Below are 17,624 nucleotides of genomic sequence, written 5' to 3' on the forward strand. Positions count from 1 at the left end.
GTAACCAATATTAAAAAGAAATGGACTTTTCAAGAAAACGTAACTTTAGTGGATGTAAAAAAAACTTTATTAATAAAAATTAATAATGTAATTACATTTAATTTTTATATATATATATGCTAAGAATCTGACATCCTTTCTCTCTGTTCTTTTGACAGGAATGAACGGTTAACCCATCAGAAGAGAGAGAAGGAGGAGGATATGGCTAGCAAAATGCTTCGTCTTCATGCTTGTCTTTTTCTTCTTCTTCTTTCTATCAATGGCTTCATATGTTCTTCATCATCAAAGGTAATTAATATCCATCACAAACTCAGACAAAATATTAATGAATCAAGCTCTTCAATCATCTTCATCTTCTTTCTCAATGAATGCAGGTCTATGTGGTTTACATGGGAAGCAAAGGAAATAATGTCGACCCAGATGAGATATTTAGACAAAACCATCTTATCCTAACTCATATTCACAATGGAAGGTCCAAAAACAACCATTTTCTCATCTCTTTCTCTATTCTATATGTTTTTCTAACTCACTCTAAAATTGGTTGATTATATAACAGTGCTGAAGAAGCTCAAGCATCTCATGTTTATACCTATAAACATGGTTTCAGAGGGTTTGCAGCCAAACTAACAGAGGACCAAGCCAAAGAAATGGCTAGTAAGTCTAATTGGTTTTTTACCATTGATTGTTGAAATGTTATTCACTAATGGTGGGAATATTATTATTAGCTATGCCTGAAGTTGTATCTGTTTTCCCTAATGAGAAGAGGAGAATCCATACAACTCATTCTTGGGATTTTATGGGATTAAATAAAGAAGAAGCCATGGAAATTCCTCCTTATTCTACTGAGAATCAAGTTGATGTTATAATTGGATTCATTGATACGGGTGGGTGGGTGGGTTGGTTTATTCTCTCTTTCTCCAATTTCTTCATTATTTGATTTGGGTTTTCTGAGATTTGGGTTTTTTTGAAAAACAGGGATTTGGCCGGAATCTGCTAGTTTTAACGATGAAGATATGCCGCCGGTTCCAGCTGGATGGAGAGGGCAATGCCAAAATGGGGAAGCATTTAATGCTTCATCTTGTAACAGGTTTTTTTATGGGTCCTACTACTTAGGTCTTGTTTGATTTAGGGTTTTATTTGAATAACTAGGTGTTGTCTTCAAATTAATTTTTTCATCATTTAATTTATATTAGAAATTATGTTATTTTACAATTGTTTGATATGTTTTTTTTTTAAAATAATTCAATTTTTTTTTTTAGTTTTATGAATAAGTAATTATTTGGGGGTTCTTTATATTAATAAATGTCTTTAAAAAATGTTTGAAAAAACAAATTAGTGTAACTCGATGATGGTGAGAATGAATAATTTGAGACTTTGGGTTATTTAAATAATTATCAGTTTATTTTTATATAAATGGAATATTTAAATAGTTAGTAGATTATATTATTCTAGTTATTTGAATAAAATAATATTAAAAATATAAATATTTTTTTATAAAATAAAATAAAATAGATAGTGATAATTTAGATAATGTTATATTTGATATTTAGTGTTTTTTTTTTTAGTTTAAGAGATCAAAGTTCTTTTTTTTAATTTTGTTCTTAGTCTTAATTTTGTTAATTATTTAAGAAAAATATCAAATAATTCAATCCAAAGAAGATTAAAATAACTCTTTCACGAATAAGCTCTCTCGATATGAAGGAATAGATATGTTTTTTAATTAAATATTATTTTAATTGATAATTTAAAAGATGGGTACGTAGATTAATTAAATATTGAGTTATTTAAAATTAGTTACCAACCATCAAACAGACCTTGTCTATTTTTATAACATGTTTTTCTTGTTCTTTAGTTGATGATGGGCATAATAAACTGTCATTTTGATCTAAAAATATTGTCTTTCACATTAGGAAAATTATAGGAGCAAGATATTATATGAGTGGCTTCGAAGCCGAAGAAGACAAAGAAACGACGTCGTTTAGATCTCCGAGAGACAGTTCAGGTCACGGAACTCACACAGCCTCAACCGCCGCAGGTAGACTAGTAAATAACATGAACTACAATGGCCTGGCCACAGGCGGGGCTCGGGGAGGGGCGCCTATGGCCAGGATAGCTGTTTATAAGACATGTTGGGATTCTGGTTGCTACGACGTTGACTTATTAGCTGCAATCGATGATGCCATTAGAGATGGAGTTCACGTACTTTCGCTCTCGTTAGGACCCGATGCTCCTCAAGGCGATTATTTTGGAGACGCCATATCAATTGGATCGTTTCATGCGGTTAGTAGAGGGATAACAGTTGTAGCTTCGGTTGGTAATGCGGGTTTTTTGGGATCAGCGACGAATCTCGCCCCGTGGATGATTACGGTTGGGGCGAGTTCGATGGATAGAGACTTTGTGGCTGGTATTGAGCTCGAGAATGGCTATAAATTTACGGTAAATATGCACATTTTATTTTTATTTGGTTCTTTTGTTTATTTTCGAAAGTTATATTTTAAAAGTATCATAGTGAAAATGATTTTATTTGTTATACCATAAAATGTGTGACTAATCATATGAAATATTTTTCAATAAATGTGTATGAAAAGAATGATTTTTTTTATAAAAATTTTATATCATGCAACAAAAATGTTTTTTTATTGAAGATATTTATGGATTGATAATAAAAAAAAAAAAACAGGGGGAGAGCTTGAGTTCATTTGAGATGAAGGAATTTAAGAAGATCATATCAGCTTCTGAAGCAAATGCTGGGTATTTCACCCCTTATCAATCCAGGTGAATTTTAAGGTACCTTAAAATCTCAAATAAGTAGTAATAAATCTAGGTGAACCTTTTGTGTCTGAATCTAAAATATACCTGTTCTTCCATTTTATGGATGGATATTAAACCTAGATCATTGCCCATATATTCAATCGTATATATGTTAAAAGAGTTTGTTTCAATTTATGTATAGCTTCTGTTTAGAGAGTTCTTTAAACAGTACAAAGGCTAAAGGGAAGATTTTGGTATGCCAACATTCGGGTAGTTCATCGGAGTCGAAGCTAGCGAAAAGCAAAGAAGTGAAGAAAGCTGGAGGAATTGGAATGATTCTCGTAGACGATGTAAATAAGGAAGTTGCTATTCCTTTTGTAATTCCAGCAGCTACGGTTGGGAAAAATATTGGCGATAAGATATTGGCTTATGTTAATAATAATACACGGTTTGCTAGAGCTCGTATATTGTCTGCCAAGACGGTTTTTGGTTCAAAATTGGCACCGAGAATAGCTTCATTTTCGTCGAAAGGACCGAATTCCTTGACACCCGAGATTCTAAAGGTAATAACAAAAAAAAATCAACTTTGAAGTTGTTATTTTTTGTTCTTACCTTTTATTTTGTGATGTGCAGCCTGATATAACTGCTCCTGGATTGAATATACTGGCTGCTTGGTCTCCAGCAAATGGAAAAATGAATTCAAATATTTTATCGGGGACTTCAATGGCTTGTCCTCATGTAACGGGGATCGTCGCTTTGATCAAAGCTGTTCATCCATCGTGGTCTCCTTCTGCGATCAAATCGGCTATAATGACAACTGGTAAGGTTCTCTGCTTATAATTTCATGTTAATTATTATTCAAAAACATCTACATTTGTTATGAATGTTTTACAATTCGTAACATTTTCTTGAAAAAAACATAAATAAAACTCCATATAGAAATGAAGAAACTAACATCAAACTTGGTCTATTTAGAAACTATTATTTTGTTACAAATTTCCATCACAATCAAAATCACTTTAAGCAATCATATCAAAAATTGAAGGTATTCATTTGGTATAATGTTTGTCGATATTTGGTGAAAATTGTTTGAAAGTTACCAAATTTCATTGTCAACATTTTTAGATCATTGTTTTGGTAGATTCTTTTGAATTATAATTTCGTACCAAATTAATAAATTCAATTCAAACTTTAACTTTAACAACTTTCTTAACGATTAACGAATGTTTCCAAATTTGTCCAGCTAGGGTCAGAGATAAGTACCGAGAGCCCATCACAGTTGATCCCGAAGGAAGAAAAGCGAATGCATTCGATTACGGAGCTGGCTTCACAAATCCAACCAAAGTCCTAAGCCCGGGTCTCATATACGACGCCCAAGCATCCGACTACATATCATTTCTTTGCTCAATCGGATATGATCAACGAAAACTTCACCTAATCACAAGAGACAACAGCAGTTGTGACAGTTACCCATCTTTATCATCATCTGCAACTAACCTTAATCAACCGTCGATCACCGTACCCAATCTGAGAGGAAACATATCAATAAATCGAACGGTGAAAAACATCGGAGATCCAAAGAGCGTTTATAGAGCAGTTGTGTATCCGCCTGAAGGGATTAATGTAACTGTTTTTCCAAAACGGTTGGCTTTCAGTAGATACGGGCAGAAGATGAACTTTTCAGTTTATTTCAACGTTGAAGAACCAATAGAAGGATACAGGTTCGGGTTCTTGACATGGAGAAATAGACAAACGCGAGTTACTGTTCCATTGGTTGTCCGAGCCTCGAATTCAGGTTCGGGTTTGCTAAGATAAAAAGTTTGGGAATTGTTTTGTTAGTAGTCATCAGTAAAGAACAAAAGATTGTAATTTGATATTTTCTATATAAGCCATGTTTACAGACACAAAATAAACCTTAAAGAGAAACAAAACAGCAAATCTCTTCATTAAAAGAAACAAAAAATATATATATATATACATAATAGATGTTTACAACCATATTAGTCAACCTTAAATACTTGTGTATAAGGATAAAGCAATTCGGTGAAACTAAAAACAAGGATGAGTGGAAGTGTTTGTTTTCTATGTACATTACATGGAATTGCGGGTATCTGATTTGTCTTTAGTTGGTCGTTCTTCTTGAATCTCTTCCAAATCTTCATCGGAGCCTTTCTTACCTGCTTGTTCCTTCCAGTATGCAATCATCTTTTTCAAACGAATCACTTCCTTTGATGCGACGTTTTTGCTTGGATCGTTTGTAATAGATCTGACTCTCGAAGCATACCTGGTGATAATGATGAGATGTTTCTTATCTTTATTGGTCGGTTTGGCAAACTAGAAGATGAAATTGAAGCATAGGAAAAACTTACGTCAAAGAATTGTATGATTCTTCCAAATTTGATTCAGCCGGAGAAATATTGACGAACATTAGTGTTTTTGCATTTCCGCCCAATGAATCACTCATTAACATGGTTAATTTGTGATTCCTATATGGTATGTGTTGACTGTTAGAAGATAAAGCTCCAATAACATCACCAAGTGCTGAAAGAGACTTGTTGATGCTTTGAGCTTCCTTAAGTTGATTTCCAGAAGAACCGGATTTCTTCACTCTTTCGGAGCCAGCCAGATCCACAAAACTTAACTGTAAAAATTCAGATAGCATATTTTAAGGATGCAAAAATTAAGTGCTAAATGTGGATGAATTTGTTAAGTGTGTTAAATAAAGGTTGAATGAGAAGTAAATGTACGACTTTTTTAGTTTTTTTGTGACCCGGGGTTTACCTTTCCTCTAGAAACCGACTGAGTTTGAAGATTAGTGCTCTCGATGACAACGGAGAAGATGAGATGGGATCTTGAACTTTGATCATTCATTAATGTCCCTGTTGTATGACGTTGTTCAGAACCTCTCTCGAGAATGCTTTTCAGTTCTTCTATTGTTGAAACCGGTAGAACTGTAGCGTTTTCAACAGATACCATGCCCTGTATATTCAATTTACACATACTAAGGGACCTTCCTTGATAAGAAATAATAGGGACCTCTTTTAAGGAGACTGATTGATTACCTTTGAGTCTTTTTTTATTTCCAATTTCACTTGCTTTGCATTTTTTTGCAATAAAAGATCAACTAGCGTATCTTGGTACAACTCCAACATGTACACCTGCGTTGGCCAATGTATTAAGATAAGGAGAAAATAACTGGATGAAATGTATCGTGTCAAATGAATTATTGTTATAATCTCAGTTCCAAAGTGATGTTTCGAAAATTCTGAGAGAGCATTGCTTCATGTAATACAAGAAATTGGTAAACTTGTTCTCAATCACCGTTTGCTTTTCATCCAATACCTTTAAGGAGTAGGAGAATTTTTTGCTATCACGTTTGATTACTTTAAAGAGTTCAGAAATGGCTCTTGGAGTTAGTCCCGGATTACCATCAGATCCATAGATGGTAAATGTCTTTCCAGAACCAGTCTGTCCATATGCAAAAATGCATACATTGTATCCATCTATAGCAGACTGTACAAGATACTGCATCAAGAAATAAGAAAGATGAATGATATAAATCTGGAATTCAAGAATATAATTTCAGTTTTAAGGGTATAATCTTTACCTTTGTATCCTCAAATATATCTTCTTGGGAAGCATTACCATCAAAGACATGGTCGTACATGTGTTGCTTTATCTTATCGTCTCTCCATAGATGTTCAACTGTGAACTCATCTTGAGCTTTGATCACATTTCCTCCGTTCTCTGAAATTTCTTTTTGGCTGGGAGGTCTTAATCGACAATACACCCTAATTTTGCCTTTCATATCTGAAATGCACCAAGATATTCATGTACATTCTAGTTCAAGAATCTCAATGTTGTTAAGAGTAATTTAAGAAAATAAATTATTTGTGTACCTTCAATTGTGTTATAGTATCGTTTTCTTATTATTTGTTCTTCCTTATAGAGTGACTCTAACTCAGCTAACTGTGCCCCTTGCATCTTTAATATTGAGGCAGTTTGTTCATTCTTCCTGTCAATGTCCTAAAGAAGAAAATGAAATGAATAAGTAAAGGATAACATCAAGTTGAGATCATCATTAGTGAAATATAACAACAGTTTAAGAGGAAGAATAATATAACTAAGAGTGTAAGAGCAGATAACTACCTCCTTTAGTTCTCTGAGTTCCTCAAGCTCCTTTGAATTATTTTGCAATTCTGCATCTTTGTTAAGAAGATTTGACCGAGCAATTGATAAATCCCTTGTAACTTGCTCCAACTTCTTTTCAAGTTCAGCCACTCGAAGATGCAAAGCCTTGTGTTCTTGATCAAATTTGCTCTCAAAGATTTTTTTCTACAATTGAAATTCAGAATCCATCAGCATATTGATCATGAAAATTTAGAGACAGCTTTGAAAGCAAAATAATTTTCTTTATCACCTGATCAGCATTCTTCATTTCAATTTTTTGGATTCTTTCTTCAAGTGCTCGTTTTTCATTCACCAACCTCTTTGTGGTCTCTTCTGCAACATACAATGCTGTAGTTCGTGTTTTTAGTTCATCTTGAATCTTCTGCAGTTTCCCATCCAAATCAAGGAGTAAAACACGAATAAGTTTCTGATATTGGAAGATATAGTAAGAAGGGCTAAATATGCTCATCAAATTAACACTAATATATGTTTGGTATATTACCTGATTATAAGGTTCTGTTAACTCTGTTTTACCATTTCTCTTTATTTCTGAATCCTCAAGTTTTGTCAGTTTCTGTTGCATGCTCCTTTTTTCCAATAATGAGGCCTAATAAATAATAAAACATATTTGGGGATCAGGAGATCTTATAATATCTTCAAAATAAATTAATGAGAAGAATGATAATGCTAACATGGAGTGCAGATTCGTTTTCTTCACACAAACTTCTGAGTCTATCTCGGTCTTGAGTGACTTCAGCCAGGTTTTGCTTCTCAGATCTCAAAAGATTTTTGAACTCTTCTAGTTCTTCTTGTACCTTTGCTTCTTGTTTGTCTCTTTCACTTAATTCTTCTAATAACTGCATGAATATATGTAGATAATGAAACTAAGATTGAAATCTATAAGAGAAGAATAAAAAATATGAATGCCACTGTATGATCTGTTATTTGCCTAGTTAAACTACAATTAATCTCTTATTATATAAAGATTAATTCAAATGAGGTTAACTGAAGTCAATGTAACACATAAAATTCAAGAATTCTCAAATGCCATTTTAAAAACAGTTATAGTGCATCGTCTCTAGAATCTTCACTATTATTTGTAATAGAAAGGACTAGGGCTAATGCCATATGGTTGGAGTAGTGGTTTGTGCGATTAATGGTGTTTACAAATAAAATAGTATGTATTAGAAATGATTATGTTATTAAAGGAATTAGTTGAAAACTCTTGTAGAGTTTCTCTCTCTCTCATCCTAACATGTAGGATTCAACCAACCACCACGGTAGTTCAAGTGGCAAGGGTACCTAAGAAACCGAAGGAGTCAAGTTCGAATCTCAATAAGAACACTCTGAATTAAAGAGGGTCATGCTAGCCATTCCCAAAAATAAAACCGGGTCACAAAACATGTACATCTTCCTCCTAGTAATTTTCACTTCTCTTCTCATCTCATCTCAAATTCATTCATGTAATTTCAAGGTTTATACCTAAATCCAATACAAGGTATATTAGGCTTGTGTATGTTTATCATGTTGTAACATACCTAGACCTTGACATAAGCCCATTAGTTGAAGAATATAATCAGTTAGATATAGTTAGCTTACTATTACAAATAGAAGACGTAGCTGGGGTATTTCTTATAAGATTAGGGCCTTGTTAAGATGGGGTTAAATAAATAATCTCCAAATAATCCAACATCTTTTCCTCAATCCTCTCATCAATCACATCATTTAAATCATCAAACAAAATAAAAAATACCCTCTATTTCTTTTTCTAAATTCATTATAGATTTATACCCTTTTAAGTCATTTTACCAAAATAACATACTTTTTTATATTTGCTGCTTTCTCATCTCCTTTCTTCTATAAACGCTAGAGCTGAGTAGCACAGATACTTGTTTATAGTATCCGATACGGATACGATACGCCAAACGGGTATAGGATACGGCAAAATAAGTATTGTTGACTTTATGTAGGTTTGACTAGTCCGATACGGATACAGCTTGGACACGTTTTCGGATACATTTAGGTGAAATTGCAAAATATATTATGGGTCGAATTGAAAACAATTAAAATTTTAAGGCACTAATTATAACATTATTAAAAATGTGAAAACTAAATTAGCTATTTCCTCTCATCTTTTTTCTACTGCTTCATCTTCTTCATTGTTCCTCTTGCCTTACAGCTTCATTAACTTTACAAATCACACTCATCGCCCTGTTGCTGCCCCCCAAGCTCGCCATCTTCTTTATAAATTTAGTATTATTATAAATAGAGATAGAAACTGATATTCATTATTTATAATAAGCTACGGCAATTATATATATTTTTTTAATAATTGGCGTATCCTAAACGTGTCGTGTCTTATGTTTAAAAAAAAAATTGTATCGACGTATCCGTATCGTATTTGATACGATACCCGTATCCATGCAATATAGCCCTAGAGGTATGTACACTTGTCCATGATTTTTCTAGTTAAAATCACAAAAAAGGCACATCATTGCAAGTTTGCTTGAAACTAAATCTTGGGAGCAACATGCATTGCAAATTATAAAAATTACCTGATCAAACTTCTTTTCTGACTCTTCGAGAGATCTAGATAAATCGTTCACCCGTTTCTCATTATTGTTGGCAGTTGAAGCTTTATAAGTAATGGAAAGATCTCCATTTGTCGTTCCAGTAGCAGCAGGCCTTGTTTTAGAGTAACGCCGTAACATGACATCATTTATATGTGTTTGAAGAGCAACACAAATTTCCTCGCCCTGCATGGACAGATAAAATATTAATATACAAAAGAACAATGTTTTATTTATTTTTTTCGTAATAAATGTATCTGAAAAGCTTAGTTTCAAACAAACCTGTTTAGTTTCGAACTGGAATATATGCAAGACACCAGCAACTCTCATTTTAAAAAATACAGCAGTATTGCTGCTACCAAATTGCATAATGTCTCTTAATTCAGCAGAATGCAGATATTCTTTGGGTACTGGACGGAAAAAGTGGACCTGCCAAAATTTTAAAGGAGAAAATAAAGTACAGAAGTACGTTTAAAGCAAGTTGTTTAGGGATATGACTTACCCCTCGTTTGTTAATACCCAAGATAATTCTCCCAGGTAGAAGCCCAATGGGATCGTCAATTTTGCGTACACTAAAGAAAACAGAATTTCCATAAGGAAGCATCCTAAGTATTCGCAGGAATTGTTGTCTTCCTTCATCCTTGGTTAGAGTTTCCTACAGAAAGAACCAATAAAAATAACTGTGAACTGTAACATGAAGTCAAACTAATCATAAATTTAAGGTAGAAAACAAAATAAGAGGATGCAGTTAAAAGATACATATACTGAAAATAAATGATCAAAAAAATAAATATATATCACAAAAGGAAAACATTAATACCACAAAATAATGCATCAGAAAAGGGAAAAATACCACAAAATACACTGGAAAATAAGGGGTATTATCATCAGTCAAATCATCAACTCAAATACCTTAATTTATATTTATAACGTTTTAAAATATTAAATACAAAGAATATTTTAGTAATTTAACCCAAATAATCCACCTTTTCATCAAACAAGGTATTTTTATAAAAAAAAAAAATCATACATAATACAAGCTCTAAATATAAGGAATCATTGTTCAACAAGACAACAACTTATATAGAAGTAACAGTTCTCACCATAGAACGATAACGAGAAAGAATATCTAATTCCCATTCACGTTTGGCTCTAGTTAATGCAATTTGCCGAGGCAGATAACGTTCCAGTAGAAATGCCCATTCACTGAAATAGAAACAAAAAGAGGCAACCCAATTATGGTTAAGTATTGCCTACAATATATCAAAAACTTACAAATTCCTTAATTGGCAATAAACAAGCTAAAATAATCCAAAAAGATGAATAAAATTTAGGGGAAAAGGAATATTCATACGTGCATGATTCAGGGTTAAGAACATATCCAATTTCAACCAAAATCTGCAAGGCGGACAGTTGAGCGGCATCTTCTTTACCCACGGGATAGTTACCCAATACATAATCATGTTGCAGCTGTCAAACAAATGGCAATATAAATATGTCCCAAACAGTTATTTTTATAATACTTCAAAAGGTTTCTAGCAAGATGACATACTTGAACATAGCACAATTGAGCAAACATTGGGTCAACTACAGCTTCATCTGATTCCCTAAACAGTTTCTTTTTAAAAGTCAGCTTGTAATGTAGAATTTCTCCTTTGTTTCGATCCTTTGCTGCCTTGAACTCTGCCAACAGATCACTGATGTACTTGTTGTCATCCAATCCAGTGTATTCCTCTAGATATGGCATTACAAATGCAAAGTATTAAACAATATTGTACAGAATTTCAACTTACAAACAGAATGCAGAAGTAAAATTGGATACCATTTCCAGATTCAGGAGATTTAGAACCGCTAACAGCTTTGCGGCACTCAAATAGACTGAAGCTAGAATAAGCTGTCATTTTAATGATTCCTGCAAGCTCCTGAATTGGATATTATGTCACATAGTGTTGATTAACATGTAATAGTTATTGGGAACCAAAGGGTAAGCACATAAACAAAATATGGCAAGCATCTGCAGTTGATAGCAACATAAAATCAATATCGACAATACTACTACATGAGAGAGTTCATACACTAAATGTGAAGCCAATTGAGGACAAGAAACAGTGCTGTTCAATTCTATTTCCATGTTTGTAAAAAACATAGAATTATAATTCTTAAGAAAAAAATATTTCTTTTATTATATTTTTCATTAATACTAATATATACAAATCATAAATTAATAAAATACTTTAATGGGTTGTACCGACTTTAAAAAATTGATAGGTGTCAAACTGGATCGAGGCCTTAACAAGACACGTGGACCAGTGGCCTAAAATTCTAATGAGGCGTAATGACATTGAAACTATCAAAGCTTAACTGGACGTACCAACATAAAACTAAATAAATAATGGAATTGCAATTCTTAAGTGGAAAGGCCCAAAAGGGTGGAATTGAATATTAAAAATCATATAAATTTTAAATTTCATTGGAATTGAATTCCTACTTCAGTTCCTTACTTTAAACAATTAAAACAAACAACAAAATAGGAATTTGAACCCAATTCCAATTCAACACCAACCAAACATGGATGTATTGTGCATATAAGGCAGGAAATGGAAAGATTAAATGATAGTGATACCTCAACAGCATCAGCTACAGTTGTTGCCATCCCATATGTTATTTCTTCAAAAGTTTCATCCAAGAAAAAAACAATAGTTGTGAGTTTTCTGCCAGTCAAAAGAGCTTCAATTTCTTCACGACCAGGTATTGTCTGCCGATGTCCAGCCTTTACAGAATGTTTCAGAGCATTCAGAGTATTTGTTGCAAGGACTTGCACTTCGTAATCAGTGTTTACACCATGTGCTACATTATGAATATATTCTGATAAATATCCACCAATATCCTTACTAGGTGGCATGCAGGATGCACACAAATACATGAGCTCCCATGCCCTAACCAGAGTTTGCCTGCAATTCAAACATTTAGGGAAATATACAACTGCTGAGTTTAGGCCTTGTTTGTTGTGGGTTATTGGAGATTAATTTCAAATAGCCCACACTATCCAGTGAACAATCTACTCATCATCCAAAATATTAAAATACCCTCTTATCTTTTTTTGTTTAAATAATCATTTCATATTTATAGCCCTAGTGTCTTTTTACTAAAATAACCTGATTTTCAATAACCTACATCAAACAAGTTTATTAAAAAATAATCACTTGATTATTCAAATAACCCTTAATTAAACAAGGCCTAAAGGAAAAGAAAATAATACAACAGGCAGAAAGAATCCAAACAATGCAAAATAAGTACATCTGAGGGTTACTGAAAATACCTCTCTGGGTTATTCCTTGTTTGCTTAGAGATTTGAGCAAAAAGTTCATCTCGAAGCTCAGAGCGCCTCAAAGCATGCTTATATAGCTTTGCAACAAGATCAATGCGTTCCTCTAAGCTCGGTGGAGCTACTCGATCAGACGAGTCAATTCCCATATACTTCAGAATAACCAGGAACAATTTTGTTGCACGACTAACTAAATCACTGTTAATTTTCAAAATAGAAGTTGGTATGGGTTCCTGTAGGAATCACAGTTAGTCTAGAGGAACAAATTCAGCAGCAATTGAAGGAGTAGTCATAGAAATAGATCTCCTATTACCTTCTGGAAACATAACATGTCTTCAAATGTGAACTTTTCCCGCATTTGAGGACCAACAGATTTCTTAGAGAAAAACATTCGTTTTCCAGAAGAATGAATTTGTTTTTGCATTGCCTTTAAAAAGCCCTCTACCTATAATCAAACATTAGAGTGTTAGATAGAAACTAAAGTAGTAAATTTACAAAAACCAACATTACCTGGAACTTATCAATCAGTGGTATAGCACTGGCAAGCTCTGTCGGAATAGCCATCGACAATGTCGTAGGAGTGCTGTATAAAATATAAGTTAGCAATATATAGAATTGGGATTCGATACAAGTGGCCCAAGTGGAATGCCCATCACAAAGGAGGGATGAAAATCTTACAGTGGAGCAAAATTGGAACCATCACTATCATAATCATCACCACCATTTGAGAAAGCCGATGGGTTGAGTGAAGGTGTTTCATGACCATTGCTAGAGCCAAAAGAAGATGCGCTGATTCTTCGACTTTGGGACATTCCTGACAAATCAGATGTCATTTGAACAACAGAATCCCCAGTCTGTCCAAAAATGTCCCACAAAACCCCTTTTTGAGGGATTCCTTAACAAAACCTAGAAAAAACTCCAAGTAAAAAAAACACAAAGTTTAAGTAATTTCCCCCTTTTAAGAACATTTATCAACGAATCCAAATAAAAAAAAGAACTATCCTGCCGTCCTAAAAAAACCCAATTATTTTGGAAAGTATTCTCCAGCACAACCGTTTGACCTTGAGGAACAGAGATGAATCGCTAAAACAGATAGTTTACAAGAAATCCGATTAAATTGTGGTAATCTCTTTCTGACGACTTGAAATGCATTGGATAAAATTGTGAACTCAACCTAGTCTGTGAGAAATATATTAAGCAGATGAATCGATGGTCCTAAAGAGAAAGAGAGAGAGAGATCCAGAGAAAGAAAACGACAAAGTGAGCAATTTCCTTAAAGTATTTGACTGTGTTTCTCTAAGCCAAACGTTATCTAGATCAGAACTTGTTATAGAGACGGGACATAGAAAGAATCCGAATAATGTAGCATATCAGCTGTCAAATGTCTCCAAAAACGGCACCAGCTCAAAAATGTAACATTTTTTAGGCTCAAACAAGCACAAGGACATACATTGAGAGAGAAAAGAATCAACGACAGACGAAAAGAGAGTAGAAGAAAGACAAAGAAGTACCTCGCCGGAATAAGTTGAGATCTGCGGCGGTCGCCGGCGGAGAACTCACGAGCTAAGAGAGAGAAAGCAAGTCGTGTAAACAAGAGGAGGAGAGGGGGGGAAGGATTTTGCAGACGGTCACGAGAATTCAATTTAAACCATTTTTAACCTTTTTACCATACAAATGCTTATTTTGAAATATTACAAGCTTTAGCTATAAAAAGCAAAAAAAATATTCAAATTTGATTTTTTTATCTCACTTTTTATTAAATATCTTATATTATTTATTATTTAATTAAAATATCAACACATTTATTAATAAATAAATAAAAAAAAAAACTAAGAGGAGACTTTATATAGTTGAGTTAGATTTATTCATTTTATGCTGTATTTTTGCCTTGTTCTAGGCTTTGTTTGTCAGGGTTATTTTATTTGTATGGGTTATTTGAGAAATTATGATGGGCGGTAATTTTGAACTTTAATAACAATTTAATTTTTTAATTAATAAATGAAATCACATGATAATAAAAAGTAAAATAATATTTTTAAATTTGGGTTATTGAAATAATTCTTGAACAAGTCCCAAGTTTTTTAAATAATAACATTATTACTTCTTTCTTTTCTTTTCTTTTTTGTCAAATCTATTATTGTATATAAATAATTGAAAAATACATCAAATGTAAGAAAAAATAGAGAATATTTTAATAAATAAATTAAGTGATATAATGGAGAAAACGAGATTAAAATTATATTTTTCCAATTTTGGTTATTGAAATAACTTAAAAACAGAAAATGTAAAAAAAAAATATGCAAAGAGTAAAAGGGACTTTAACATTTATTAATAGGTGTCTTCATTTGTGACAATGAAGTTAAAGTTGTAAATCAATATAGATAATGAAAACCAAATAATAATAACTCATTCCTTTAATTTTGCTGTTTCTAGTAAGAATTAAATATAATATTTTAATTTTTATTATTAAATACTCTTTTGTTTTTAAAATTAATCTTTAATTATATAAAATATTATTTTTTATTACCATGAATTCACATGATATAATTTTCATTCATCTACTTTATTTTTTCAACATCAATAACTAATTTTCTTTATAAACATTTTTTTTAACATCAATAACTAATTTTTTTTTTAAACATTTCTATTAAACGATGGAAATGTCATTACTTTCCTATTTATTTGATTTTTTAAAATTAAGTAGAACTAGCCTAATATTTTAAAGTGGTCATCCGCATTTAATGAGAATCAAAATAGTGACGTTAAGATCTTAAATTTTTTTATAATAATAACAATAAGAAAAGAAAAACTTTTGTGAGCTCCAATCTATCAACAAGGCTGTCAAGCAATGTTGAGTTAGCCTAAAACAAAAGATAGAATCAAATTTCCTTGAATAGAAAAAGGTGAAAAAGGTTTTAGCACATGTATAAGCAACCCTACCACATAGATGAATGAATGAATCAATTTAATTTAATTTAATTTATCAAAAGAAGATGTTTATTTTTAGTGAAAATAAAAAAATCTTTTGTTAATAATGAAAAATATTTATAAAATTAAAATGAGATACTAAATATGTTCTGTTTAGATTTTTAACTAAAGGAAATATATCATCAATTTTAGTTGAATACACAAATATTTGGATAACATTTTATTTGAATCAACTGATATCCTTTGTGTTCATTTGGTCAACATTATTCATAAAAAATAAAAAAGGACCAAAACTACCAAAATGATAACAATAAATTTACAAGAACAAAACTAAATGAAGTCAAAAAAACAGCAACAAAATTTGGTAAAACTACTTACCAACAAGGTCCATTTGACAAAAAGAACTTATTAACCCGAAGCGGTTTGTGAAGGTTAATATTAATTTCTATGAGAGATATCTCTAATTTTAAACTCATTAGTTAAAGAGTATATAAAATGAAATTTAACTTATAAAAAAAATTATTTTTCAGTATTCACTCATAGTTTATTACAATTTAGTGTTTTTTAATAATAGATCTTAGTTTAGAATGTGTTTGGTAACCATGTAATTGGAATTGAGGTTTAATTCGAATTGTTATATTTTTTATTTGAGATTAAGAATTAAAATTAGAATTCAAATTCAATTTCCTGTGATTTTACCATTCTCAATTCTACTCTTTTTGTAATTATAATATATTTTAAATAATCTTATCATTATAACGCGGTTATCATGTTCAACCGATAATTTTTTTTAAGTAAGTTAAAATTAATATTTTTTCTTTTGATATTTTGTCTTAACGAGAATATTCTATTAAAAAACTCTTAACACTTAAATTATCTAATAGGTAATAGATAATAAATATTTTAATAATATAGATAATATATTCAAATTATTTTTTAATTAGAAATTTTATAATTTTTTAAAATAGGAATTGAATGATAAATGCCATTTTTTATGAAATTAAAATTAATTCTATTTTTAATTCTGATTGTAAATCAATGTCAATTTGGGTAGAATTGTAATTTAATTTGAATTCCAATTATAATTTCACTACTCCAAACTAATAACATTATGCATTTAAAGGAAGTTACCTAGCCTTTTTCCATATTTGGTTATTCAAAAAAAGATATTAATATTATTTTAATAATTTAAATAAAAATATTTTTGTATTTAAATTTTAAAAATACTATAAAAATAAAACAAGAGTATTTGATATTTTAATTAAAAATTTGATTTGAAAGTGATAGTGATGGTTAATTAGAGATTTGCTTAAAAATAATATCAAATAACTCACATCAAACAAGCTCTTAACAAATTTTAGTCGTTTTTGAAGAGGTTAAAGGAAAGAAAATTAGGACTAATCATTGGCTTAAAAAGCACAATCATTTTAATGACCTTAATATTTGTTCTTTGGGTGTTTGTGGAAAGAACTTATATTTTATCATCGATTTTAAACAAATATATATATTATTTATTCCTTAAGAAAATAAACATGATTCCCACTTTATATAAATTCAATGGTTATCATAATTTTCTTCTAATTTTAATAAAATAATATATTCTTCAACTAAGATATGTATTTACAGCATTAAATTTTAGGTAATTACAACTAGCTATTGTTTAGTGTTAGATTGTATGACAAAAAATTGAGAAATTAAGGGTTAAACAAACATATATGAATTTTTAAATATTTATGTTATTTTTTATAAATATTTAAATTTTATGACCAATAAGTATTATTATTATTTTTTTAAGAAAATATATATTGTCGAGACAATGATAACCTCAATTAGTATTATGAGTAGACACAATTACCATTTGGGTCAAAATTTACTCTTTC

At 31.3% G+C, this 17,624-nt stretch overlaps 2 protein-coding genes across 3 annotated transcripts; one reads left to right on the plus strand and one right to left on the minus strand.

Annotated features, from left to right (window-relative positions):
• Positions 1-161: 161 nt before the first annotated feature.
• Positions 162-4,692, plus strand: LOC124918886 (subtilisin-like serine-protease S). Its single transcript, XM_047458959.1, has 10 exons — positions 162-288; positions 375-472; positions 557-654; positions 726-884; positions 976-1,087; positions 1,911-2,436; positions 2,681-2,775; positions 2,954-3,314; positions 3,385-3,571; positions 3,995-4,692. The coding sequence occupies exons 1-10, from the start codon at positions 202-204 to the stop codon at positions 4,564-4,566; spliced, it is 2,295 nt and encodes a 764-aa protein (XP_047314915.1). The 5' UTR covers positions 162-201; the 3' UTR covers positions 4,567-4,692.
• On the minus strand, positions 4,674-14,471 carry LOC124918884 (kinesin-like protein KIN-14I). 2 transcript variants are annotated; one of them, XM_047458957.1, is made up of 24 exons: positions 14,328-14,471; positions 13,495-13,722; positions 13,327-13,399; positions 13,130-13,261; positions 12,811-13,049; positions 12,115-12,442; positions 11,314-11,413; positions 11,044-11,225; positions 10,846-10,961; positions 10,595-10,697; positions 9,994-10,146; positions 9,774-9,920; positions 9,477-9,677; positions 7,614-7,778; positions 7,424-7,528; positions 7,172-7,303; positions 6,901-7,086; positions 6,651-6,777; positions 6,359-6,561; positions 6,094-6,276; positions 5,814-5,909; positions 5,533-5,730; positions 5,121-5,392; positions 4,674-5,035 (listed from the first exon to the last, which is right to left on the minus strand). In XM_047458957.1, the coding sequence occupies exons 2-24, from the start codon at positions 13,647-13,649 to the stop codon at positions 4,843-4,845; spliced, it is 3,789 nt and encodes a 1,262-aa protein (XP_047314913.1). In that variant the 5' UTR covers positions 13,650-13,722; positions 14,328-14,471; the 3' UTR covers positions 4,674-4,842. The 2 variants fall into 2 exon arrangements, with proteins under 2 accessions (XP_047314913.1, XP_047314914.1); XM_047458958.1 differs by lacking the exon at positions 14,328-14,471 and adding an exon at positions 13,878-13,895.
• Between the last annotated feature and the right edge of the window lie 3,153 nt (positions 14,472-17,624).

Source organism: Impatiens glandulifera, chromosome 1 (assembly GCF_907164915.1).
Source record: "Impatiens glandulifera chromosome 1, dImpGla2.1, whole genome shotgun sequence".
In the NCBI taxonomy this organism is placed as follows: Eukaryota; Viridiplantae; Streptophyta; class Magnoliopsida; order Ericales; family Balsaminaceae; genus Impatiens; species Impatiens glandulifera.